This window comes from Rhineura floridana, chromosome 8, assembly GCF_030035675.1.
Source record: "Rhineura floridana isolate rRhiFlo1 chromosome 8, rRhiFlo1.hap2, whole genome shotgun sequence".
Lineage (NCBI taxonomy): Eukaryota > Metazoa > Chordata > Lepidosauria > Squamata > Rhineuridae > Rhineura > Rhineura floridana.
Window position 1 is genome coordinate 24005798 of NC_084487.1, and position 26053 is coordinate 24031850.

General features: G+C 39.5%; 1 protein-coding gene across 1 annotated transcript in view; it reads right to left on the reverse strand.

Moving 5' to 3' along the window:
- CACNA1C (calcium voltage-gated channel subunit alpha1 C) overlaps positions 1-26053 on the reverse strand; it is a 722305-nt gene that overhangs the window by 66481 nt on the left and 629771 nt on the right. The window contains exon 31 of the mRNA XM_061638625.1: positions 15554-15637. Coding sequence (XP_061494609.1) covers positions 15554-15637 — 84 coding nt within the window. The remainder of the gene's footprint in view (positions 1-15553; positions 15638-26053) is intronic.

Here is a 26053-nt window from a genome sequence, read left to right on the forward strand (position 1 = left end):
AATGAGAGGATGACAGTTGAATTGGGGAGGAGTTGTTGGCGATTGGTTGTGGAGTGTGGATTGGAGTTGGTTGTGGGTTGGATTATATTTGGCTGGTAGTTAGGCAGAATATAGACTGGAAACATAAAGAGTGACACTATATGAAACCATACGCTTGTTGAACATTCCTAAAGTAATCTTGTTATTTCCTGGTGTCATCAAATACTTTTATTGGTTTACCAAAAGCGTGATCCTTGGCTGGGGATACACAGACCAGAAGGGAGGGCAGAGTAATTACCAAGGCTAGAGGGAAACTGTATCAAATAAATGGTTGCAGCGGTGAAGGGAGATATTGTAACATCGTCAAGTATCCAGAGCAACCCAGGATTGTATGCTTTATAGACAAAGATACAAGGGGGTTGTGGACAGCAAGGGCACCCAGACACAAAGTAACAAGCCATAGGGAGACTAAGGCGAAGTCTCTAGCAGTATTGTTTACAGGGAGTGACTGGTGGTGCTGCCTAGCAGTGGGATCTTGTGAGATCTGTGCTAGAGCGTGTGAGAACAAATAAAAACCGAGATCCTGACAGGTGGTGGCCCTGGTGGGAGTATCACAGGTAGAGCCAGCAGTGGGATTGTCACAAAGACACATTAGATGCCTCCAGAGAGGAGAGTTATTTCACAATAAAATGTTTAAGTTCAAATACATGGATGGGCAGGAAGAAATAAATTTCTGCCAGGTAATTTTTATTTGAAAGGTAGCACACTTAACATTTAATTCATTATCTATGTCTTTTTAATGCTTACTGGCTTAGAAAGTGATTCAGGTCCAAGCTGACAGTGCATGACAGATGTAACAGTCTCCTGTTTGTTTTGTTTTCTAATAAAAAGCAGCTGTGAGATACTGCAAAGAGGAATGGCAGTGAGTATATGAATGGCTACTTAACCTTTTCCTTTCCAATCATTTTTTCTCATGATCATGCACCCCCAAGCTGCATTTAATATTTTCTCCACAGGTGGCAAAGCAGCTTGGTGGTGGTAATGATTGATGTTAAATGCAAAACCTGTTAGAAAATGGTTAAGTGGCCACCTTGTTCCACCATTTTCTGATCCAACTTGCAGCCTCCTGTGGCTGCTTTTCAATTCAGTAGGCATGCAGCATGTAGTTTGGTCCATAGTGCTGAAGCTGTAAGTCCTCAGTATAAAGGGCTATAGGACACATGATAGAATACAGTAAATAATGTAAGCCATGTTGAGAACTAAGCTTGTAAATTAAGGATTTTATTTATATGCGTCTATGTTTGTTGCGAGAGCCGGTGTGGTATAGTGGTTAAGGTGTTGGACTACGACCTGGGAGACCAGGGTTCAAATCCCCACATAGCCATGAAGCTCACTGGGTGACCTTGGGCCAGTCACTGCCTCTCAGCCTCATGAAAACCCTATTCATAGGGTCGCCATCAGTCAGAATCGACTTGAAAGCAGTGCATTTACATTGTTATGTTTGTCCCAAAGGCATGTCTCATATAGGTAAATGGTTGAGTTGCATGAGGTTATAGGCCCCTTCCAACTCTACTATTCTTTGATTCTATGTCTTCCCTTGTAGTTAGGGAGGCTCTATGTGCAGAGCAATAAAAGTGCTTCTCAATACTGAACATTAAAGAAATTATAACTCAGAAATTTGCTTGGAACATAGCTTTCTGATTGCGTTGTATATGCAGATATCAACTTGTGGCTCTGGCCCTGGATGTACATTAACACCCTCATTAAAAGTTGCATCCAGGTAGTTCCATGGTGCCCGGATGAGCATTGCAGTATGGATGAAAATATGCACCGAGATACCCCTGCATATGCTATGCAGGTAAAAGGCTGCTTCTCTGTTGGAAATGTCCTTATTGGTCAGAGGTGACCAATGGCTTAAACATGAACAGTATATGTATGAGAGGGCAGGTTTAAGTGGTGTGTTTTTCCCCACATAAATGAAATGGCAGTCACTGACATTTATTGGGTACTTCTGGACTTATTACTGTCACTTGGGGCACAGGCAACTTCAGTGGTGCAGAATACCTTTCATAAGCTTTGGCTGGTGACACAGCTGTGCCCTTATTCAGACAGAGATAGCATAACTTCTGTTGTCTGTGCTCTGGTAACCTCTAGAATAGAATACTGCAATGTGCTATATGTGAGGCTGCCTTTGGAAACTGCAGCTGGTACAGAATTCAGTGGCCAGATTACAGAACGAGGCATATAATACAAATCCTGTTATGACTGCACTGGCTACTGATCAGTTTCTGGGCTCAGTTTGAAGTACTGGTTTTGACCTATAAATCATTATGCAGGTCAGGACTCTAGTACTTTAAGAACCATCTTTTCCCACGTGAACCAACCCAGACACTGCATTCATCTGAGGCCCTTTTTCCATGTGCCTTTTCCAAGGGAGGTGCAGAGGGTGGCAACACAACAAGCATTTTTAGTGGTGGTATTCTACTTCTGGAATGTTCTCTAGGAAGCATGCTTGGCACCACTGTTGTCTGTTGTAGGTGCCAGGGATTTAAAAAAAAAATTATTCAGGCCTTTGGTTCTTAATTGGGGGGCAACTAACTATGTCTGTGACCTCTTTTTGTGCTCACCCTTTTAAGCGTGGTGGGTAGGATCTATCCATCTATCTATCTAGATGAGCACTTCAGGCATTATTGTATTGCTGTTTTTATATTTTATATTTTGTTTTTTGTTTTTATTTCTACTTTTATTATGTAAGTTGCTTGGAGAAACTTTGGTGTGAAAAGTGACAAATAATAACAATACATTGTTGTTAGTATTGTTATTATTATTAATGACACAAATAAAGCATTACATCTGGGGGAACTATTGTGATAGGGGCAAAGTTTGCCTCCTCTACTGGATGGCCTGGCCTTCACTGATTGGATTGGGAGTCCTGACAGGGAGGGAATATGCTTCTGTGAACAAAGACTATAGAAATGCATTTCATCCCCATCTCCAAGTTCAATAGGCCCTTTCCCTTCTCCCAGTCATAATGGCCATTTTGTTATTTTGCAATTAACCATATAATGGATATGAAAATATGTGCTACGTAGTTTGTCAGCAACAATGGAAGTAAGGGTAGGAATGTTTGGGCATCTGCTAAGGGCCCACAACTCAACAGAGGACCCATTGACCAGAGTCCCCTGGACTTGCTCCTTCTTTTTACCATTGCTTGCTTGTTCACCTGCCTCTTGCTTCAATCAAGACAACAGTTTTGGTGAGAAGGAGGAGCAGTAGGTGCCACTAGCTGCTTGCCCATTGGTTTTTTGCTTCAAGCATGTGGTAGCAATACTGAGGAAGAGAAACTGCAGGAGCTAGTGATAATGGCAATGAAGAGGGAGTCTCATTGAGCAAGATGGCCCTGGGAAGTGTACATTGCCCAAGGGCCCTCCAAACCCTGGAGTCAACACTGTCCTTTCAAATTATTTTCTTGTTTGTTTAGGGTCAGGCAAGATCGTTCCACAAACCAGTTAAACCATAGTTTTTCATATGACTAATAGTGCAATCCTATACATGTCAACTCAGAAGTAAGTCTTATTGAATTAAATGGGTCTTACTCCCATATGACTGCAGTTTTACCTTAATCAGCTTAAATTAAATCATAGTATAGTATCTTAACTGCTTCTAGATGACTGAATAGAACTACACATTATGCTTGCAACATCTCAGAGGAATTTCTTTTTTTATCTTTCATATTTCAAGCACCAACTACAAAAGTCATATAATATAATAATAATAATAATAATAATTTATCCTGTATATCACTCATAAATTAGAGTATCAGATTTCATAAAAGTATCAGACCTGGAAATACCTTAAAATTATTTTAAATATTTTTGTATTTAAGTTTTCAATTTTTTATTTTATTGTTTTTATTCGTTCCAAATCTAAGAAAGAAAACTGGCTATAAACAAATATTAATGCTACCAAAGGGGGGAAAGTTAATAACATTTAAATACTGCAGCAAAATTATTTTCTTGATTTAATTTTCATATAAAGATTACATTTTGATTAAATCTTGCAAACATTGGTCTAACTCTTTAGGCTATCACAGGGATAAAATCAAAAGGCTATATAACCCAGTAGTAACATTTTCTGTGCAAGTCCCATTGAAGAGTAGAAGCTGTATTCCTGCTATCCGTTCAGTTTGTGGGCTTTTTCAGATTATACCCATATTTAAGTAAAAAGTTTTCCCCTACAGGTCACTCAAGTATCCATGAGGTATATGTATTTGCACATATTTCTGAGAAAGACCCATGTCTCAGCATGCTTGTAACTTTCTCACATATACATGTATAAACCTTAAACCTTGAACGGCATGGTTATGATGTCATTTGGTCACTAAGCTTGTATCACATTAATAGATTTGTGCACAGCAGAAACATTCTGCTCCAGAGAACATGGATATGAATCTGTGACAAGTCTATATTTTCTAAACAAGGCTTTAAATACAAAAAGAGTTACAGTTTGGCTCTTGAATCCAAGACAATTTATAGGTGAAATACTAAATTTTCTCTGTAAATCATGCACTTCTGTTAATTTTAATGGTAGTAAAATAGTATTTGCAATAGTAGCAGCTCACAGAGTAATCCTGTTAAAATAAGAGTGCTGTAGAATCAGCAGGTTGTGGCCTAACTTTAGTTATCAATAGTCTTACAGGCTTCTTCTATCACTTGTGTTTTTTAGAAAACCATCACGTGTAGTGATGGACAGGTTCATAACCTAAGTAGATTTTCTCAGGTTGCTTGCTGTGATTGAAATCCATAACCCTCATGCCACTGAGTAAGCCCATTGATATTAATGAGAATGTTCCAATCCATGTCATTATCTTGTTCAAAAATTACTTTCCATTTTTTCTTCCTCATAACTCCATATAAGCTGCACCATTTATTTAAAATGGTGGTTTTATCCTCTAGAATAAATTGGATGTGGTTGGTGGTAATAACCTAGACAAGCAATTTCCACAAAATAAGAATTTCATTATATATGCACATGATGGCAAAAGGACTACTGGATTTGCTGCTGCATAGTGCTAACCATTATTTAGCAATCATGATTTGTGGGGAAGGGTCTGCAGAGAAGCTAGCAGGATTTATTAGACATGCTATTTTTTAAAATAAACAAATCTTTAATTTGCCTATACGCTGCTTTCCTAGAATGAGAGAACTGTTAATTTTTAACAAATGTGAATTAAAACATTCATTATAACTCTCCCTCCATTAAGATGCTATTTTTATTACAAAATAACTCCACATAGATATCATTGTAGACATTTTACTTTTCTTACTACTACAGAAAACAAACTGAACAGCATGTCCCTATGTCCTTGAAACATGTTATTTATATGTTTAATGCCTGAAGGCTAGAATCCTTTAAGCTGCATTTTGTATTATTTTTGGAAAATATGGCTGTACTCTTCAATGGGTAGACTCTTCATGAGTCATGTCTGATTCGTGAAAGCGAAATATCAGACACAGTGATCTGTACCAAAGAATTACTGCATCTAGGATTATACTCCAGGAGCAGCTCTGGAATTTGCACATGAAGAAATTTCACTTGTGTCATAACATTTTGATAAATCCTGAGGTATGTGCCTATGAATTCTGAAAGTGTCTTGTGATATTCAGCACCAAAGGTTCAGAATAAATAAAACTTCTCCCACAGAGGAAACATGAACTCCCAAACCTCATGCCATCACTTATTTGCATTGCAGATTATTTTATTTAAGTGTATGCAGATTTAGAATTGCCATTACTGAGAACTGTCAGAGATTTAAAAATAGGGTTGGTTTGGTGGCAATATATATATATATATAAACGATAAATGTAATAATAATAATAAATATCAGACTTTTATAATGCTGGAAAAAATTCAGAAGAAAGGTTCACTTAGGGTGCAATCCAACTCACTTTTCCACTGGTCTGGGGGAGTTGGATGCTGCGGACTCCTGGCTTCGCTGGCAAGCACTCAGCGTTGCCGGCCTCTGCCAACAGCAACCCTCTGCTGTGGCTGAGCTACACCACCAGGAGGCCACCAAGAGGTCTTCTGTATCTTTAAAAGTTGTACAGGGGGAAGGGAGAATTCCACCTTGTGGTTTTTCCCATTACAGTGTTGTAAGAACACCTGCACTTGGCTGACTTTCTCTTCTCCTAAAGATACAGGATCAGTCTCAGGCCATGGACCTGGCAACCCTAATATGCAGCCATGGAGTGATTCAAACTGCTATGCGGGGTACTGACTGAAGCCCCACTAACTGGAAGTCTTACTCAGATCCCCCAGGTACATTGCTTAGCTTCACACATTTGCAAGCCCTTAAGGATTAAAAAGTTGGTTTGAAAAAATGAAAAACAAGATTCTCAGCATGCTGAATTCTGAACTTAATACCAATATATTTGCTTGAACTGTGTATTTAGAGAATGCACACAGCCCAAATTGTTTTGAAACAAACAAAAAACTGAATAATTTCCTCAGTAAATAATTCCCAATATCAAAATTGAACATGCATACACAAACACAAATATAGATAAATATCAGAAATACATATAACCACTACAATGGTAACACCAAGGGTGGGATAATATAGGATGTAAAAAAAGCTGCTATGATTCTCCTGCCCTTTGCTAGCTGTATATTGGAGAACTTCACTGTCCACACACCAGTCTGGGACGAAACCTTTTAAAACATTTCTGTGTTCCAAGTTTTTTCTTGTGGAACACTGCAGTCCTAAAATGATTGCATGTATGTAGAAAACAAGCGGAAAACAAAGATTTGTTTCCAATATCAGCAGAACAGCAAAGGGCTGGAAAGTTTAGAGGATCAGACAGAGAGCGACAGAGCAGCAAACAGACCAATACAGCCACAGAAATGGATACAGAATTTGAAACAAAGGCCAAGCTATGTGCATGCCGTCCTTCCACCAATTTTTGTGTATTGCAAGGGCAGGGCTTATTTTAGGCAGCAATCCTCAAACCACTTACATTAGACTAGTAACAATTAAATTCCAGTTCAATCAATGCAATTATTCTAGAAATGCTCTTGAGTAGGTGGTTCAAGGATCGCACCCACAGTAACAGAATAAAGTTTTAAACCAGTCTTTATTACATAGAAATCTGGCCCTTCAATCCTGAAGCATGTGCCATTGATTTCAATAGAACCTACTTCCAAGTAGGATTGTAGCAAGCCAGAATACCACAAAACAGAGGCTCCAGAATCATTGAAGAGAGTTTAACAATTTTACATACAGGGCCATCCGCCAGTTCTCAGCTGACCTTTTGCCTTTGCTTAAGTGAGGACTACAAGATGAAAACTATAGCTCTCTGCTTTCAGTCACATCTGAATGCTGCTGAAAATTGGCTGGTAAGAGGTTTGGCAGAAACAAAAGGGAAAAGCATCACGTAATGGACAAAAAAGAGAGGCTGGCTCTGGTGCTTGGTAAATTTATTGAGGCTCAACGCGTTTCGGAGTAATCCTTCCTCAGGAGCAATGGAGATCTGTTTCTTTTTCTCTGCCTGCGCAGGTCAAATTCTTTATCCAGCTCTACACAAAACGAACACCATATGCCAGTTACTCTCTGCAAGTATTTGCAGGACCAGCTGTATTTGCAAATGCAGTAATTAAGCAGCTGAGCTGATCCATACTTCCAATATAGATAACAGCACTATCAGAATTTGGTCTGTGGTGTTCGTTTTGTGTGGAGCTGGATAAAGAATTTGACTGCGCAGGCAGAGAAAAAGAAACAGATCTCCATTGCTCCTGAGGAAGGATTACTCCGAAACACGTTGAGCCTCAATAAATTTACCAAGCACCAGAGCCTGCCTCTCTTTTTTGTCTGGTAAGAGGTTTGGCCTGGCTAGAAGGACAAGGGTGAGGAGGGCATAAAAGTTCAAAATGGAGAAAGGGAGGAAAAGGGTTAAAGAGAAGGTGTACTACTGAGGTTAAAAGGGAAAGTGGAATATTCCAAGGAATGTGAACAGGAGGCATGCCATTTGCATGGAGCCCATTGGAGTTAAAATGCAGATTTTCTAAAAAAGAGAGAGAGAACTCCTCTTTGCCTGGTCCAGCAGAGAGTACCTTTTACTCAAGCCCAAAGAAGAAAAAATGCCTCCACTGACTTGTATTTCTTTTGTCTTCAGAATCTTCTAAGAAGCAAGTTTTAAAAATCTAAAAAAATCTCCATGTAATGTTCCCAGAGATGCATTTGGATGGAGTGCTGTCTATGTCCACAAATATGGATACATTTTCCTGGTGGTGATCTCCATGACTGTCACAGTAGTTGACAGCTTTTGTTATCACAGGAATCACTGGGGAAGCTGCAGCTATATTTGTGGGCGGTCCAGGTAAAACACTACTTCTCCATGTGAATTTGTTTTCAAGGATGAGAACAGTCAGGGTCTATTACATGGAGATGTTTTTGAATCTCTAAATTGCCACTACGTCATAAGCATTAAATCAACATGCTGCTTGTTCATGAGATTTTGAGCATTTGCAAACTCCTACTTTTTGGAATCACAACAAGAAATTTGATTTTCTAATATTAGAAAGGGAACTTGTGAATCTTTCTGAACTTTGCTTGAGTAAGGCTTGTTCCTGAGAAATGTCTGAACAGGCATGTCCAGAGCCTGAATAAGAAATCTGGGAAGTGTTACATCCATATATATCCTGTTCCCCTCACAGGAATGGGGAAGCTTTGGCCCTCCAGATGTTGCTGGACTACAATTCCCATCAGCCCCAGCAAGCATGGCCAATGGCTAGGGATTATGTAAATTATAGTTCAGGAACATCTGGAGGGCCAAAGGTTCCCCACACCTGCACTATCTTTACACAATAATTATATTAGTATTTTATTCGTGCAAATGATAACCTCAATCCTCTCCTAATTAAGTTATGGCTCCTTTTACAGTTCAAGTGCTGTGTCCTAAATATTATCTTCCAAATACTTCACTGAAACATGTTGTTTGAAGACAACACATTGCATTTCCTTCCTTTATTCCTTTCAGTACACACAGGCACACTCATACATGCAGTCACTTTCATAGTAAAACATGGACAAAGGCTTGAGAATAGGACCCAAATTCTCAAAGCCTACTCATTCTCCCAGTTTGCTTATAAGCATCATACATGTGAAATATCATTTCAAGCTCCTTGTTAGGGACATAGACATAAAGACAAACATTGCTAGCCATGCATAGGTAGGTGAAAGAAGCCTCACTTGCCTTTCAGGAAGATAATTACACCCACATGTGAATATTGGGGCACAAAATCATTACCATGTCTGCACAGCTCTTTTATATGTGCCTGTTCTATTCAAACAAAGAGCAAGGGCACTTGTTTTGCCCCAACCATCCCAGCAAGTCATGCTCTAAGACTGGCATCTGCAGAAAATTAGGATTTGGTTGCAATAGCCTTCTTATATTAAAGAAAAGAGGGATATCAAGGGTAAGGCTTATTAAGGAGATGTATATTGGCTAGATATTTTACTGAATTCCAAGGGGAGGTGCATATTCTGTTCATATTCTGAAGGCCAGCTGTCTTTTCCTGTTACTGTAGTCATAAAGGTAGAGAGCACACATCAAGCCCAAATCTCTCTTCTGTAAACGACTTTTTAAAAAAGGGTAATGAAATCCTTCTGTCATCCAGGGGGAGAGATAGTGATTTATCAAGTTACATTATGGGCTAAAAGAAATAAATACCATCAAATATGTATCGATATAGACAGTAAGTTGTTTTCAACCCTTATGACCAAGTCCCCTTTTAAAAAACATATTCCAAAGACTCATCTTTCAATTTTTGTAACATCTCATCTGTTGCATTCAGAAGAATAATTCAGCATGTTGTTAAGACTCCCAAATGGAACTGTAAGTACTTCACTGCGCTATTGGCACACATGAGCATAGCTATGCAGCAATGTTTGAAAAAGAGTACAGGTAGAAATTCCTGCTCCTTTTTTAACCACCATTTCTATTGGCAATAGGAGACTGAAGTGGAACAAATAACATATTCTGTACATTTATGAAAACAGGGAATTATTACTGTTAATAGGCAGAAGTGTCACACAGTTGAGTCACAAATGGGGATCTGGCGATTTACAGCTTTCTTTTCAAGAGCTTACATCTGGTGTAGCAGCACAGAGGAAGAGGGTGTCAGCCTGCAGAGAGGCATACTCTTGACCCATACATGGTTTCAGCTACGAATAGACAGACTCATATAAACCTCTCATTTAAAAATCGGGGGGGGGTCATGGGGGTGGAGTGGGAGATTTGTTTGCTGTTTTTTAACAGAAGGCTCCTTCCAGATTTTATTTAAGGGAAATCAGAATGATGAGGCAGGGCAGCAACAGCATATTTTGGCTTCAATACAATATTTGTATTTGGGGCTAACTGTTCTGTCAATCTAATCATCATCAACAACATTCAAAGCAGTGGACAGGTACAAAAGAGATCCAACTGATTTCACACCTGAAAAAGTGGTTGGGTGTATTTCTTCTTGGACTGAAAGGAGATACATGAATTTTAATTCTAATAATAATAATAGTAATGGTAATCACATGCAGGATAGTAAAATTAAACCAGCAAGCCAAGGGCTGTCAAGGAAAGTTTGAGTCTGGGGTATGTAGTTGTATGGTTCTTGCTCATGGTAAGGAGTCTTAACAGTTTGATCCTGTGCATCCTTACTTGGAAGCCCCAGTGAGTTTAGTGGGACTTGGTTCCAAATAAGGGTGCATAGGATCAGACTGTAAATCTTGTATGCCAGCCCCTGAAAAAATAATAAATAAGGTAGGCTTGAAAAAAAGCCAGTTTAAAAATGAATTTAGAGAAAACTATACCACAGCTTCTTATGGAAAAATCAATGCAAGATTTTTAAACTGAGATGTATGATATGCACAGTTATTGATGTGAGACATGTATAACTAAAGTGCTGCGAGGTGCAATTAAGATGACATAGCCTGTAGAGATTCCTAGTCGAGTCAGAGACGTACCCTTTGAAACTAGCATATTATAATCTAGTGCAGAATTCATTCTTATGACACTGCAGTGATTTCAGTGGGAGTTTGTAATTATAGGGGCAGTATTAAATGAAGGTAGCATTAGGAGTGGCCCTATGTGTTCACATCTTGACACTGCCAAGCACAGAATCACAGTATCATGCCAGTAAACATGCAGATGCACAAAGCATGCACACACATGCATCCCCACCTCTAAAGCAAGCAGAGATACATGCCAAGGTATTTAGGCACTTGGGTGTATGCATCCACACACAAGCTCAATAATACTTTTAAGGCTTGTGCACACATTATCTACCCAGGGTAGATGTCACCTGTCCCATGTAACTGTAGTTCTCCTGATGGATTCACACTTACCTCTAGTGAATTAGCTTTAGGCACTGGTTAGAACTAGCCTGCTGCTACCTAGAGGTAAACAAAGCAATTACCCTCTTGGTACAGCAGCCAAGGGGTAAAAGTTAATGTGTGCACAAGCCCTAAGAGATACACCTGCACTGAGATATATAGAAAAGTGTGTGACTGGGTAAATGGGTTCATACTCTCTGAAAGATCCTGAAAAGCACAATGGGTAAAATCACACCCACACACCACCACCAATCAGTGACACAAAATTGACTCACTACAAACACACACACTAAATTCAGCTCTAAACCTATGCTCCTATGACAAAAAAATACTTCTGCAAAAAACACTCATACATTAAATATCCTCTGGCATAGTTTTTATACTGTAGCCTGGAAACTTCCTGTGCTGAAAAAAGAACACAAATTGCCCTATAGTAACGAGCAATTTTATCTTTTCACAAGAAAAAACTCTGTGGTAGGATTTCTTGGAGCTATTCAAGACAATTAAGTACTTATTTCTTTTAGTAGTTCATATCTGTTTCATTTGTGTCACACCCTCTTTCTGAGGAATACATGGAATTCCTAAACAGCCTGTCATCCAGACCCTGGTCAAACATTTCTTAGCTTCATAACCCAGACACTTTCAAGTAATTTTCTGCACCTGCTGCTATCTCCCTGTTTGGTCATTCCATAACATATTGCCATAAATGGAGGATCTTTCTTATCAACACCTTGTAATAGTCAAACTGAGTTTTCTGACTTTCAATCTCTCAGAGGACTGCAGCTGTCCTGTTTCCCAAATTCTGACTTAAGGTGCTGAAAGCTGTAGTTATTTCAGAACAACCTCCATTCTTGACTGATGTTCTTTTACTAGTACATCAAAACACTGATCAGGCACCCAGCTTCCAATCAACATTGGAACTTGACCGGGGAAAGTAGTTGAGCACAAGCCAGAACTATGAAGCAGGTTACATCCCTTATTTTGTTTTGTCTTCACATTTAATTTTATGTTCAATGAATTCGATATAGTTCCCTATAGGGGTCACACAAGTAAGGATTGCTGTGGCCATATCTCCATATGTGAAATAATTAAGTACACTACTGAATTTGAGATGAGAGAAATAATCTAAGCTGCATGGGAATCTGTAGAAGAAATCTAGACTAATTCCTTTGTTCCTAGGCTGAATGTTCTTTCAGCTATATCCAGGAATCTATATTCCTAGATTCTTCGTTTCCTAGAATCTTCCCAATCGTTATTGCTTTTTATTACTTGGCTTCAGCATGGATGGCTTCTCTTGCTCCATGTTATTGGGCACTTCTATAATAAACTGCCACATAGAAGCATATGTTTACATCTGTGGCCCTCTTCTCTAATTTTTTTCAATTAAGAAAATAAATCCAACTTATATCATACAGGTATGTGCGCATGCGCACACCCACATCTCTCTCTCTTTCACACACACACACACACACACACACCAAGCTAACACAATATCTTTGCGTTTTCTACTCTTGCCTTCTATTGCTCTGGTGACTAAGTGCTTCCCAGTCAAATTAGATGTAAATGGCAAAGTCCCTGGTGGACTTCATAGAGCGTTCCTGTTCAATGTATCCATCACCTTTCATGACAAAGTAATTTATGCCAAAAAAAGATTCACGTTCAGTATAGAACAAATCTCAGTGTTACAGTTTGTTTTTAGTGTAGCAGTTCTCTACAACAGGGTCTCTACAACAAACTAATTTTCCTAGCTGCTTTGGACCTGGATTTCTTCCTCTTGTCCCCTGCCATGTTTTCCAGATCAGTTGATGCAAAACAAGACAGTGAACAGGCACACAAGGCAAATTTGGTCAGGCTCACAAATAGTGAGCAAAGCAATAAAACTCCCATGGTAGGGATGGTGAAGGGGTGTGTCTGCAGCTGATCAGCAAACCATTTTGTGCTACCTGGAAAGAGGAAAATATTTCAATTTGAGCTGCAGCAGTTAATGCCTGCCTGCCTGCTGGATGGGTAGGTTGCGGGGTTTCATACCAAATGCCATAAGCAGCAAGAGTGTTTTGAAGGGATAAATTGATGTACAATACCATTCATTCTCTTATTTAACAGAATTATGTGCAAGAGGATTTCAAACAATTCAGAACAAACTCCATCCTTAACTGATTTTCAATTATCAGTACATCACATATTGTGCAAAAAAAATTAAAAGGGAAAGAAAAATCAAAACCAATTAATTTCTTAATAACAAATGTTAGGAATTAATAGCAAAGGTTAAAAAGAGAAGATTCAAACATGCTGGGTAATAAAAAGACATGTGCAGAATTTAGAAGGGACTGTATAGTAGGAGGGTAATCTTTAGAGGGGATTCAGGGAACCATCATCAATATCAGCTGTGAATTTTTGGAGGATCTGTCTGCAAGGAAGGACAACCCTGGGCACTTTGCAGCTGCTATAAATAACTGCTAAATGTAGATAAAGTTTTACTGAGTTTGCTCCTATTTAACTACATTAATTTAATTCTCAGTATCAGTGCATTAATACTGAAAACATACCTGCCAATGCTATGTTTTCTTGATAAAAACAGAACTGACATATGGAAAATGGAAGATGTGGTTAATGAATATAATTTATCTGATCTCATTTTCTGATGATAATTTGATCTGGAACTGAGATCAGCTTAATGAGATTTAGCAAATATGTATTTCCCTTCCTAAGCATCAGCTCCACTGTTGGTATGCCCCCCTCCAAATCTATCAAACACAGTTTCTTCTATTTATCTAATCACATCTGTTTATATGATGTGGCACTATATAGCATCTTTGTTGAGGATCTCTACATAAAACCAGTAGTTTATACAATCACCTTTTATTGGTGCACTGATCCTCTCTTGGATGGAATAGGGAGAAAAACCTCATGAGTCCCTTAAAAATACTCAGCTTAATGCAAACTGACTATGTAACCAATGCTTGATGGATGCATGCCTATATTAGATCTAGAATGGGTAACTGTGTGTGGCCCAGGTTCTAGAGGCGGGAATTTTTATCTCATGCTTCACACAAACCAATCTAGAGGGCAATTTATTACTTTAATTCCTATCCCATAATATTGCACTTGAAGGACTGAGAATTTTTCTGTATCCAACGTTCTATACTTTGATGCTCAGAACAAATTGTTCCCAAAATATCAAACATTTACTGTTACATTCAGAAGACTGGATTTTCAGTGCAGTCTTAGTATTTTTCCATTGTGAATCAGTCTAATTTCTCTAATGAGTTTTTTTTTCCTTTTTAAACACCATGATATTAACTTCAGTCTGGCATTTAATTCTGAAATCAATGCCATTTTTACCAAATACTCAGCAACGCATGATGGCAGGTTTTGCAATGCCAAATTCCAAGGGATTGGATGTAACGGTCTTCATGCATTTTGGAAAGAGAATGCTCCCCTTCCCCCACTGCAGCTTTTTCACAAATAATAGGGAAATAAACTGCACCTGTGTACATGATACACAGGGCTGTATGCAGGCTAAGTTAGTCACATTTAATGCCTTTGAAATCAATGGGATGAATTAGTTTTGACTAACTTGTCAAGCCCCACTAACTTAGCTTGGATCCAACCCATCAAATATATCACAGAATATGAGCAGAATTGTAAGGTTTTGTGGACTTGGGTTTGTTTCAAAGAAGAAAGTTGGGAATGTAAAAGCCTGGCAGAAAACATTTAACATTTGGCTCCCGCTATTCCACCTCGAAAGAGTTGCCCTATAGACCTCTGTGAAGTGGCAAGTACCCCAGTGCCATGGGAAGTTTAACACAACTTTGGAAAATCAAGAGTCCTAAACTTGGACTACTTCTCCAACTTCCTAGGACACAAACCTGCTCTTTGTGCATTCACTCCACATAGTTCTCATTGGTTTTCCTACTATACAGTTTTTACTCATGCCAGGCTGGTTATGAGGAAAAGAAAATGATGCAACAGTCAGAAAGTCTTCAAAATTCTTCCAAAAGTTAAAGAAACAAGCAAAAACAAAATATTCAGAACAACAGGAAAAAAAGCAATCCTTTTTTAAAAAAACTTTAAATAAAAAGGGAGGGGAAAAGAAGGGAAGGGAATAAAAAAGAAAGAGATTAAAAAAAACGGAAGAGACAAATGAATGTTAAGAGCAGGCACATTCATGGACAGACGCCAGCTACTTACGTTCACCTCGGTGATTGCTATATCAACAATGCTACCCACAACAATCAAGGCGTCAAATGTATTCCATGCATCACAGAAATAGTGCTGCATGTGGCAGAGAAGCCAAGGAAAAAGAGAAAGAAAGAAACAAAGAGAAGAGAAAGATAGAAAAAAAGGATATAAAAACAAACAAACAAAATAAATAAACAAACCATGAAAGAGGGAGAGAAGAGAAAAAATAAGAAAAGAAAGAGGTTATGTGGGCATATTAAAGAGTCTCTTACCACTCTACAGTATTGGCTGCTCATACCTCTGTAATATGTTGGAGGGTATCAACAAAAGCCTGGTTAGTTAGAATGTTTCACTCAAGCATGTCTGGTTTTTTTGGAGGGAAAAAAGCACACGTACCCCAAGCTTTGTGTGCTTTCACCAGTCACAGCTGTGACGGGTGAAAAAGAAGGAGGTATTCAACCCCCCTCCTTTTTTCCCCCTGGAAGAAGGACGACGGCAAGTTCAATAAAAGCATGACTAGAGGGAAGAAAACATAAACCAGAAATAATAATAATAATAATAAAAAGAAGGAAACAAGAGGAGGCAGGAGAGGAGGAGGATTTGGTGGCATCCTAGGCAGGGTAGAGTAATACTCACATTAGTTTCACTGAGAATGACGTCTATTATGCTGCCAATTACGATGAGGAAGTCAAAAACATTCCAAGGATCACTAAAGTAACCCTACATAAGGAAGGGGCAGGCAGGATGGGGATTAAAAAGGAATGTTAGACAGACAAAAAACAGTTCAAAAATCGGCATTAGAATTACTGCCCTGGTATCCTCAAGTGGTGATAGAAGAACAGCTAGGCTCTAAGTTTTGCCACACAAGTTGGCATTACTCAAACAAGCAATCCCATTGAAATCAAAGGGATTAGGTGTCTATGTAAGGACTACCTGCATAAGTGTGTGTTGTAGGATGGAATGGTTCTTGGGTTCTGAATTGTATGAAGGAGCCCTTTCCTCTTGTTCTGCTGCATGTTCCCTTGCTCTGCCATTTTTCTTCTCTCAGGGTTGATTATAAATTTATTTTGTAAGCCTTTGTTTAAAGTTTTAGTGGAACATGGTAAGACAAGAGCAGATGTAGCTTAGCAACATAAAAAGAGAGATAAGCCATGGTTCTTTAGACCAGGTGTTGTATTCTGCTGAGACTAAAGTTTATCTGCACATAGACATTGCAATTTGGGACCTCCTTCCTCTCTGGAGGGATCCCAGCTAGATGAAGCTTGCATGGAAAGGAACAATATGTGATACATTCATACACATATTCCTGAAGCAGTGTAGTACTGCACTATGTGGAAAGAGCTCCCACATAGTAGCTCCCATACAATAAAACTTTTAATTTTAATCTTTCTAATACAGACCCGTCCTTATTCTGGACATATTATAAGCCCTTCACTGACTTTCATTGTTATGAAATAGGGTAGCACACATAAATTACAAATATGCTCCCCTAGCTATCTGTATACTTCCCTAAAATGATGTATTTAGCATGTAGAACCTCTATGGTCACATCCCCTATTTTGAGCATGAGGACTTGAAAGCTTGAGTTACCTAATAGCTGATGTGCATTGTGATCACCTCCAATTAAAATAGAATTCGTAAGATTATAATATGGTTGACAGGAATCAGCTATCTCAGGAATGTGCTAGAGATAGAACAGGATGGCCAAGATAAAAAGCCTAGATAATTATACAAAAACAGCAGCATTGCCAACTGCTGATAAGCTTTCAGACGCCATAACCGGGTCATGTTTTCCTCCTGAATAGATCATCAGGATTGGCATCATTCAATCAAATAATATGTTACATAATGAATGTGTATTTTAACCTATCTATTACTATAGTGAGTGATGCGCACTTTCCTCATGGCAATTTATAAATAAACTGGTTAAAGCCAGATTGTAAAGATGGTGTTCCTTATGAGTCCTGAGATTTGGTCTGCCTCCTTTTTAAAAATCAAAAACTTGGTAATTGAGTGCAAATTATTTTCAAGACTTTGGGTCTTGTAAAAATCCTTTCCTCACATCTTTGTTCTGAAATGATCCTTATACTTTTCTGTAATCTTAAGAAATAAGCCTGCCCCTTTAACTTCTGGTTGTTTATATCTCTTTGTGCTAGTCTGACTTCCATGTTTCTCCAGCTGTGGCCTGTTTTTAAAGAGATTGAACCTAAGTGGCACAGTGGTTACTATTCTTAACACTGGGAAGAGCAGATCATGAGTAAAATGTTAGTTTTGAGTTCCCAGGAAACTTAACAGAAAGAAAAAAGCAGGGCTGGGGAAGAGCAACAGATTCCACCACTGGCAATACAGACCAGGTTTAGGAATCTTAGAGGAAAGTGGGCATGACCCACAGCTGGACCAGTCACTGAGCAAGGATTCCACTCCAAACTCTGAAATGTAGTCCAGCTACACCTCTTGGGACCCTTGGGATAAATCATTTGGTCTGATTTATCTTTAGCTTCATAATCTCTGGAAGAGCTGTTAAGAGTGCCTTGTTGGGGGGGAAAGGAAGAGGATGTGGAGTTAGGAGGACATAAAATAAATTTCTGAAGTTCACAAGGGAAATTTCCATGCACACTGTGGAACACATGCTTGCTTGGAAACTGGACACTTAAAACACGGAGGGGACGTTTTCCATTTGTTATCCCACTAGCAGAGAGCCTAATGCACTGGGAAAGGAAGAAAGAGTACAAGAAATCAAAACTGGGGGATATGAGTCAATACCCAGTCTACAAGATTCACAGTGAAACATGAAAATGAGTGCCATGGTGATCTCCAGCATCTCTAGGAACCAGATGGACCTGGAATAAATCTGTAGTTAGAGATTTATACCACAGAGTAGGAGAAAAATTGTAGATTAAAATGAAAAGGCATACATAGTTTGAGTAATAACATGGCTAGTACGAATATGTCATGATCTCTAACAGACAAGAATTTGGAAGTTCAATACAGCAAACTAGAAATAAGATAACATTTTCATAGGATTATTCATTCTGTTTCAGTTAAGTCAGGGTAGCTGTTCAGATTAAAGCATGAACATGTTTTGTCTCGGTTCTAGTCTTTCTGGCATCTTTCAAAGGTAATTAAGAGCAGTGTGCTCTTAAATGGCTAATTGTTAAAAACAAATAGCTGGTGTGGAGGGGGAGAAACCACATCAGGATCGGGGAGGGGGCTTAAGCCTTTGCTCCAGCCTCTGTCCCAATCTGAATCACTCCTCCACACACTCCTGTGATTTTGTGGCACTAAGCTGTACCCTGGAAACCCAAAACAAGCCAGAATGAGCCAGAAGCACGTAAAGGTATACATTTGGGGGTGATTGTCATGGGCAGTTACTGAATATTGGTGACATGCAATGCCATTCATAAAAGCCCAGGATTTTTTTAGCCATTCAAAATTTATATTAAATAGCAGCAGTGTTGCCATATGTTGCCATATGTTCACTAATACTCTAAAGGATCATCCATGTTTTTTCTTTGGAGTAAAATTTACTTGACCAGGATCAGCTTGCAATACAGTCATCAGTCCACTGATTTCTAAAGAATCAGAAGAAGCATTTGCTTATAAGGAAAAGAAGGGAATGGGATTCATCTCACTCCAAACACATAGAGCAAGGCTGTTCCCCCTCCTCCATTTATCGAACTATTGATTCCTGATCAGGGCTACAATCACATTGGTGGTAATCAGGAAGTTGCTCCTGTTACTCCATAGAAATAATTGTACAGTAGGGCCCCGCTTTACGGCGTTCCGCTTTAAGGCGTTCCACTGATGCGGCGGCTTTCGTTTTCCATTTTAAAGGGTTTTTTTCCCTTTTGCGATGTTTTTGTGACGTTTTCACGCGACTCAGCCCATTCAAGTCAATGGGGTTCCGCTTTACGGCGGGAGTCTGGAACGGAACCCACCGTATAAGCGGGGCCCTACTGTAGTTGGATAAAGTAAGTGCAAATAGATCCACATTTTAAAAACTTTTGTATTGTATCAGAGTCCGCTGGTTGCTTCAAGAATTTTGCCCAACCATACCATGCCAGTTTAACCTTCTGAATCTTTGATAATGGGCAGGGAGAGATATTTTGTTTTGTAGCCACAGGATATGCCGCCAACCAAGTTGCATCAACTTTACAAATGAGCAAAGGCATCTGCCACATTTTCTTCTCGCTGCCAACTAAGATTACCAACAAAGCTAACAATAAGCAGGGTCATCACTGAGCCAGATTTTGCCTTCTAGTGCACACTGAAGTCAAAACATCAAATTCTAGCCTCAGTTAAAACAATGAACTTGTTAGGACTATACTTCTGCTGTATTAAAATGAATGGGAATGTTGCCATCAATTTTTATAGGAGTAGGACCGCATCCTCAGAAGAGATGAGAATTGTACTACTGGAAATGTACATGGTCACTTGAGTTGTGTTTGAAACTGAGGGCAGAATATGATTTACATAGCAGGAAAGTCATTTTCTCCCACATCAGAATGTTCTACATGTGATTTTAACCACAGGTGGTTCAGAACTTTCTGAATGTTCACAGAGCTACTCTGTGCTTTCACTGCAATTTCCAAATAGTCCCGAGTTTGTTGTTTCACATCTTTCAATTTTGTGACTTTGTCATCAGTGGTTCACTGCCATTGTGTAGCTTGTTACCTTGGGACATATTGGCAGCCAGAAACAAGATGAAAGAATTTCCCCATTTATGTTGTTGTTATGTGCCTTCAAGTCGATTACGACTTATTGCAACCCTATGAATCAGTGACCTCCAATATCATCTGTTACAAACCACCCTGTTCATATCTTGTAAGTTCAGATCTTTGGGTTCCTTTATGGAATCAATCCATCTCTTCTTTGGTCTTCCTCTTTTTCTTCTCCCTTCTGCTTACCCCAGCATTATTGTCTTTTATAGTGAATCATGTCTTCTCATTATATGTCCAAAGTATGACAACCTCAGTTTCATCATTTTAGCTTCTAGTGATAGATCTGGTTTAATATGTTCTAACACCCAATTATTTTTCTTTTTCACAGTCCATGGTATGCACAAAGCTCTCCTCCAGCACCACATTTCAAATGAGTTGATTTTTCTCTTATCCGCTTTTTTCACTGTCCCTTTCACATCCATACATAGAGATCGGGAATACCATGGTCTGAATGATCCTGACTTTAGCGTTCAGTGATACATCTTTGCATTTGAGGACCTTTTCTAGTTCTGTCATAGCTTTCCTAGCTTTCGTCTGATTTCTTGACTATCCCTATAAATGGGAATATGTACCTTTTACAATTTTTCCAGTTCTCTACCTGACATTGCATGCAAGGCTTATTATAAACTCATGTTTTTAAAAACATTTCCAACTGTGCTACCAATCCCCTATAAGATAAAAGAAGGGCTTAAAATAATAGCATTGTTTCTGTAATTAGTACAGGCTAAATAAATGTGGCTCTGTAATCTCAGAAATATCCTACAAATTATTTGCCTCACCTGTACAGTTATCCTTCCTTAAAAAGCCAACCTTTCTTGCAGGGTCTTTGTTTTGGTTTATAGAGGGCATATTGCTGTCAGTAGTCACCATCACACATTGAAAAGGAACTAGACTCTTGTCTAAGAATTGTTTACTAGGCCTAAACAGAATGGCGTTCCTTTTAAGGGGCGTATTTGCCCTCACCATAATTACAGGGAAGGCTTGTGAACATTCTAGAATAAAGAGTTAGGAGCCACGTGAGATCAATCAACCAATAGATGAAGGCGCGGAGCAGCAGATATAAGGCTGCTCCGTCCTTCCCGCGCTTGCCTTTTTCGCCTTGTGGCACCCACCCTCCCTCCCTTGATTTCAGAATCCCGTTCGTTTTGCCTACTCCATACTGCTCGGGTTTAATTCAATTGGCTTTTCGGTTGGGTTGGGATGCGTCTGCTTTGGCTGGCATAGAATTCGGGCAGGTGAGGTATATGGGGGTTAAAATTAGGCGGTTAAGGCATCCTGAAAAAGGGGCACTCCACAGGGAACCATCAGGGCTTGGTGTCTGGTGGCGATCTGGGTTGTGTCCTTGTGGGACCTGCTTGCGCATCAGGGTGAACGCCTGTACGGCGGGGCCATGGTGTGGAGGTGGGAACCACACAGCTGGCTCCAAGAGCAAGGAGGGAGGAATTCACACACGTCCTTGACTCTTGGGTTACGTAATGATGTGAATAGATGCTTTTAGAAGGTGAGGGTGTAATCCCTCGTTGTTAGGTTTAGCCTCACCTGCCCGAAGAGTTGGATATTTGAATAATTGGCTGTATTGCATTTGATCTACTATGTTATATTTTAATAAATATAACATTATACCAGTCTGGTGTCATGAGTCTTCCTTGTGTGGGGGCAATACCTTTAAACCATATTTGTTGTTGCATGTGTGGCTCATGAAGGGAAAATCTAATTGAAGAGGATTTATATCTAAGTTTTCGATCTAAGACAGAGGATGCATTGTCCCACCAGAAAATTTCTTGTGGGTTCTTTTTCTCAGTTAGAGAGGGTCTAACTGAGAGCTAATTGATGGCACTGTTTATTTTTACAACTGAAAAGTTCAGTGTGCGACAGCAAAACCCTTGCCCAGTGGGAGTCCTTTTTGCTTTCACGTCAGAAGTACGGTTATGTTATCATTCTGCTGTAACCGCCAAGCGACTACTTACAAAATTCTGGTGGAAATTTCTTTCGGGCACACAATACCCTGAAAGCTTTTAAGGGAGGAGGACAGGAGGCTGGATAGTTTTCTCATGAAGTATAGCTTTGTCCCACCATTACAATATAGTACTTCTTTTTCCCAGTCAAAAGAGAATGAATCACCCCATGATCAATTAGTTAATGAAAGTGCTGGTCATAAATATGCAATAGTTGGCTGGTGTGGAATCTCATTTGTGCAAGGAAAGCAGGCCATTCTCACTGTTCTGAGTGTACTTGCCAGTCGGCTCTTAACTTCCTTGCCTGCTGAGTTCAGCTAGCAAAAAACCTGGGTTTGTTTCTGCAGTAATGGAACCACTGTGTTCTCTGGAGACCACCACTTTTACATTCCATGAAACTGAGCTCAAAATGTGATGTCAGGCAAGCCTTGTTAACAGCAGGGAAAATCACCTGCTGGAGCCTATGTCAAGGTCTGCACAGAAAGCCCCTTAGGAACGGTACTAAAGATCTGTAAGAAAAAGCAATTAGTTCATAACACCAGTATTAGCACAAGTGCACAGGCTTTAACCTGTAAAGGCTTATACAGCTCGGAACCATAATAGCTGACTGACCACCTCTGCTAACAAGAATATATCCAAACCTTGCATGCATCGTATGAGGTGTTTCTTTGTGCCCCTTCTGAGAGAGGTTCAGAACTGGCAACAAGGGAGAGAGCTTTTTTGATTGTGCCCTTGCTGCCTGTGCAGTGCTGTCCCAAGTGAACTTGCCTGGCACCTGCACTGACATCTTTTTGGTGTCAGGTTAAAACTTTCCTCATCACCTGGACATTTGATGGAATTTGAAAAGTTTTAAAACTTGGTTGTAAGTCTGGATACTATATTGTGTTAGGCGACTAACAAATTCAATAAATACATAATAATATTCAGTCGATAATTAGTCTGGCTTCTGTACAGAGATCCACTGGAACATGCAATGGTGGAGAACATTGATTCAAAATAGGCTATGACTGGCCTCTGTAGTAATAATTTTGCTCATTCTTGGATGATCTTTCTGTTCTTAATGTTGGTCAGGTCCTTGTTAACCTTTGGTAACTTACTGGTCCTGACATATTCTAAATTGGAGCATTGGTCCTTCTGTTCTAATGGCTTAATTTCATGCAGGTGGGTGGACTGAAGAGATGTTGTTGGATTCCAACTCCCATAATCCTTGATCATTAGCTATGCTGGCTGGGGCTGATGGGAGTTGGTGTCTAACTTCTGGAGGACCAGAGGTTCCTCTTCCCTGAGCTACATGGATCAATGATCTAACTTAGTACAAGGGTAACTTCATATGTTCATACATATTCCAGTTAGATTGCATAGTAAACCTCCCTTCCCCTCACCAAGTGAAATCTGTGTGGAGCTGGGGGGGGGGAGAGGAAAGCCATGTATCACCAGAAGCTTCTAGACAAGGAATTTATATCACAAGATGGTGATTCAGATTTCATTTGTCTGTGTGTGTATTTGGCACGATAGCTTCCACATATTCCCATTTTTTCAGTCATGGATATTTATTATTATTATATTATATTTATTATTATATTATATTTATTAGTCGCCCATCTGGCTGGTTGGCCAGCCACTCTGGGCGACGTACAAGATAAAATACATTGAACATTAAAAATTAAAATTTAAGAACCCAACAGTAAAACTTAACCCATTCCAAAAGCCTTCCGGAAAAGCCAAGTCTTCAAAGTCCGGCGGAAGCTCATCATAGAAGGGGCATGGCGGAGATCATTTGGGAGAGAGTTCCATAGGGTGGGGGCCACTATTTACCGCTATTCTGCTGCTTGCTGTCTACCCAGTGGGTCTAGTTTCATGGAATATATTGGAGGGGTTTTCTGTCCTTCCTTTCAATCATTCCTCCACTGCCCTTTTCCATTCTAGGCTTGTACACAGGTATTTCTATATGCGCATGTACAATTCCCAGAAAGTATGCAAGAGTGCATTAAGAAACTTTACCAGCTTTAGTTATGTTTCTTAATGGGCAAAATGGAGGGTTGTGCTTTTTGAAAGGAGAGGCAATATTCATTTCCATTTGCTTGCTGTTTTTTTTTTTTTTAAATACTGAGGTCTTGTGCAAGAGTGATAATTAACATACTAAGACTTGTACAAGAGTGATAAAGAGGTCTTATGCAAGACCTCTGCATCATCATCATCAAAATGATGAAGCCTAATGTATGTACTGTGATTACATTCTCCAAAGTAAACCCATACATGTACAGTGTGGAAATCTTGAGAACAGCTCCACTTAACTGGGTTTTTTTGAAAAAATAATTTTAATAATAAAACAGCAAAGCAATAACAAAATACATCAAAACAGAACACAATATATGCCATTTACATATTCAAAACATCACTGGGAGATATACTTTCAATATCTAAATAGAGGCAAGTGACTAAAATAGCAATGAGGTTTGAACTAATACATTCCATAATATTAAATCTTTCCAGAAAGACATCTGGGATTCTGGAGATATTAAACTGCCACCTTATCTAATAATAAATGTAACAAAAGGCCCCCACGTTCCCATTAAATTATCATATCTTACTACTTCTCTAAGTACTCTGCTGTTCAAGCTTCTCAGCTACTGTAGTGATCCACACTTTTGCCCACCAGCCATGCATTGTGGATGGTTGTGATTAATGCCAATGCTGAGCTATATCTAATGAGGCTGCGTTAGCAAGAATATAATTAACTCTTTATGATGGAGCCCTTACATTGCTTCTGGAAACACTGTCGAAAGGGTAAGTGCTGGATCCATCAGGATCAGTTGTGCTACTATGGCCGATAATTTCATGAAATATCCTTTACAAAACAGGTATTTTACAGAACAGATCCACCACATGTGGTAGTAGGACGTGCTCAGGAAATTGCACTTCTCCAACTCAGTGGGGACAAATCCTTGCTCATATGCCCTAGCTGCACTGATGTATAATATCACCAGCTTACTACCTTGTATGACGACTCCCTTATACACACCAAAATGGTTTTCATTGGTTGTTTAGCCATATCCTATGCCAGTGATTCCCAAATTTTTCCCTCATGTACCACTTGGAAATTGCTGAAGGTCTTGCTGGACCACTTAGTGATTTTTCTGCCTGCTGTAGCAAATGTATGCACTGTGCTAGATGCTGCAAGGTTCTAATCATATTTTATTGCTTCTTTTAATTATATTGTATTATTTGTTTTGTATTATGACTGAATTCTACAGTCCCTTAAACCTGTCTTCTTCTTCTCCTCCTTCGCCCTTTCTCTCCCAAACATAATCACAGTTTTGTTTTTTTTTCTCCCCAAATTTCATCATGCAGCTAATCCCATGCATACTCAGAAGTAAGCCTCCCTAAGATCAACAGTACATGTGCATAGAACTGCAGCCTTAGAAGCTTGATCTCATGCATCTTTACTCAAAAGGAAGCTTGAAGCCTGGACATCCTTACCTGGCGTCTCTCAATGATACCACTCATATGTCCAGGCTGTTGAGGTGGAAAGAAAACCTGTGCTTCAAAGGGGGACATTAAAGGGAGGGTACAAAGCCAGGGGAGAGGGAAAAGAAAGCATGGAGGGTGTAAGAGGAGGAGACAGCAGTTGCTGTGAGAAATTGAGAACACTGTTTGTCAAGTGCTCAGTTGTCTGACTGGCTCCGTTCCCAGGCAGACCCTTTGTGCACATGCACAAACAGCAACAGAGAAAAAGCACAGGAAGGGCCAGCAGACCTGATGTCAGTCCTGACAGGTGCTTTAGCTATTGCATTAGGGCTGGGTAAAAGATGGGGAAAGAGATAAGGGGATGC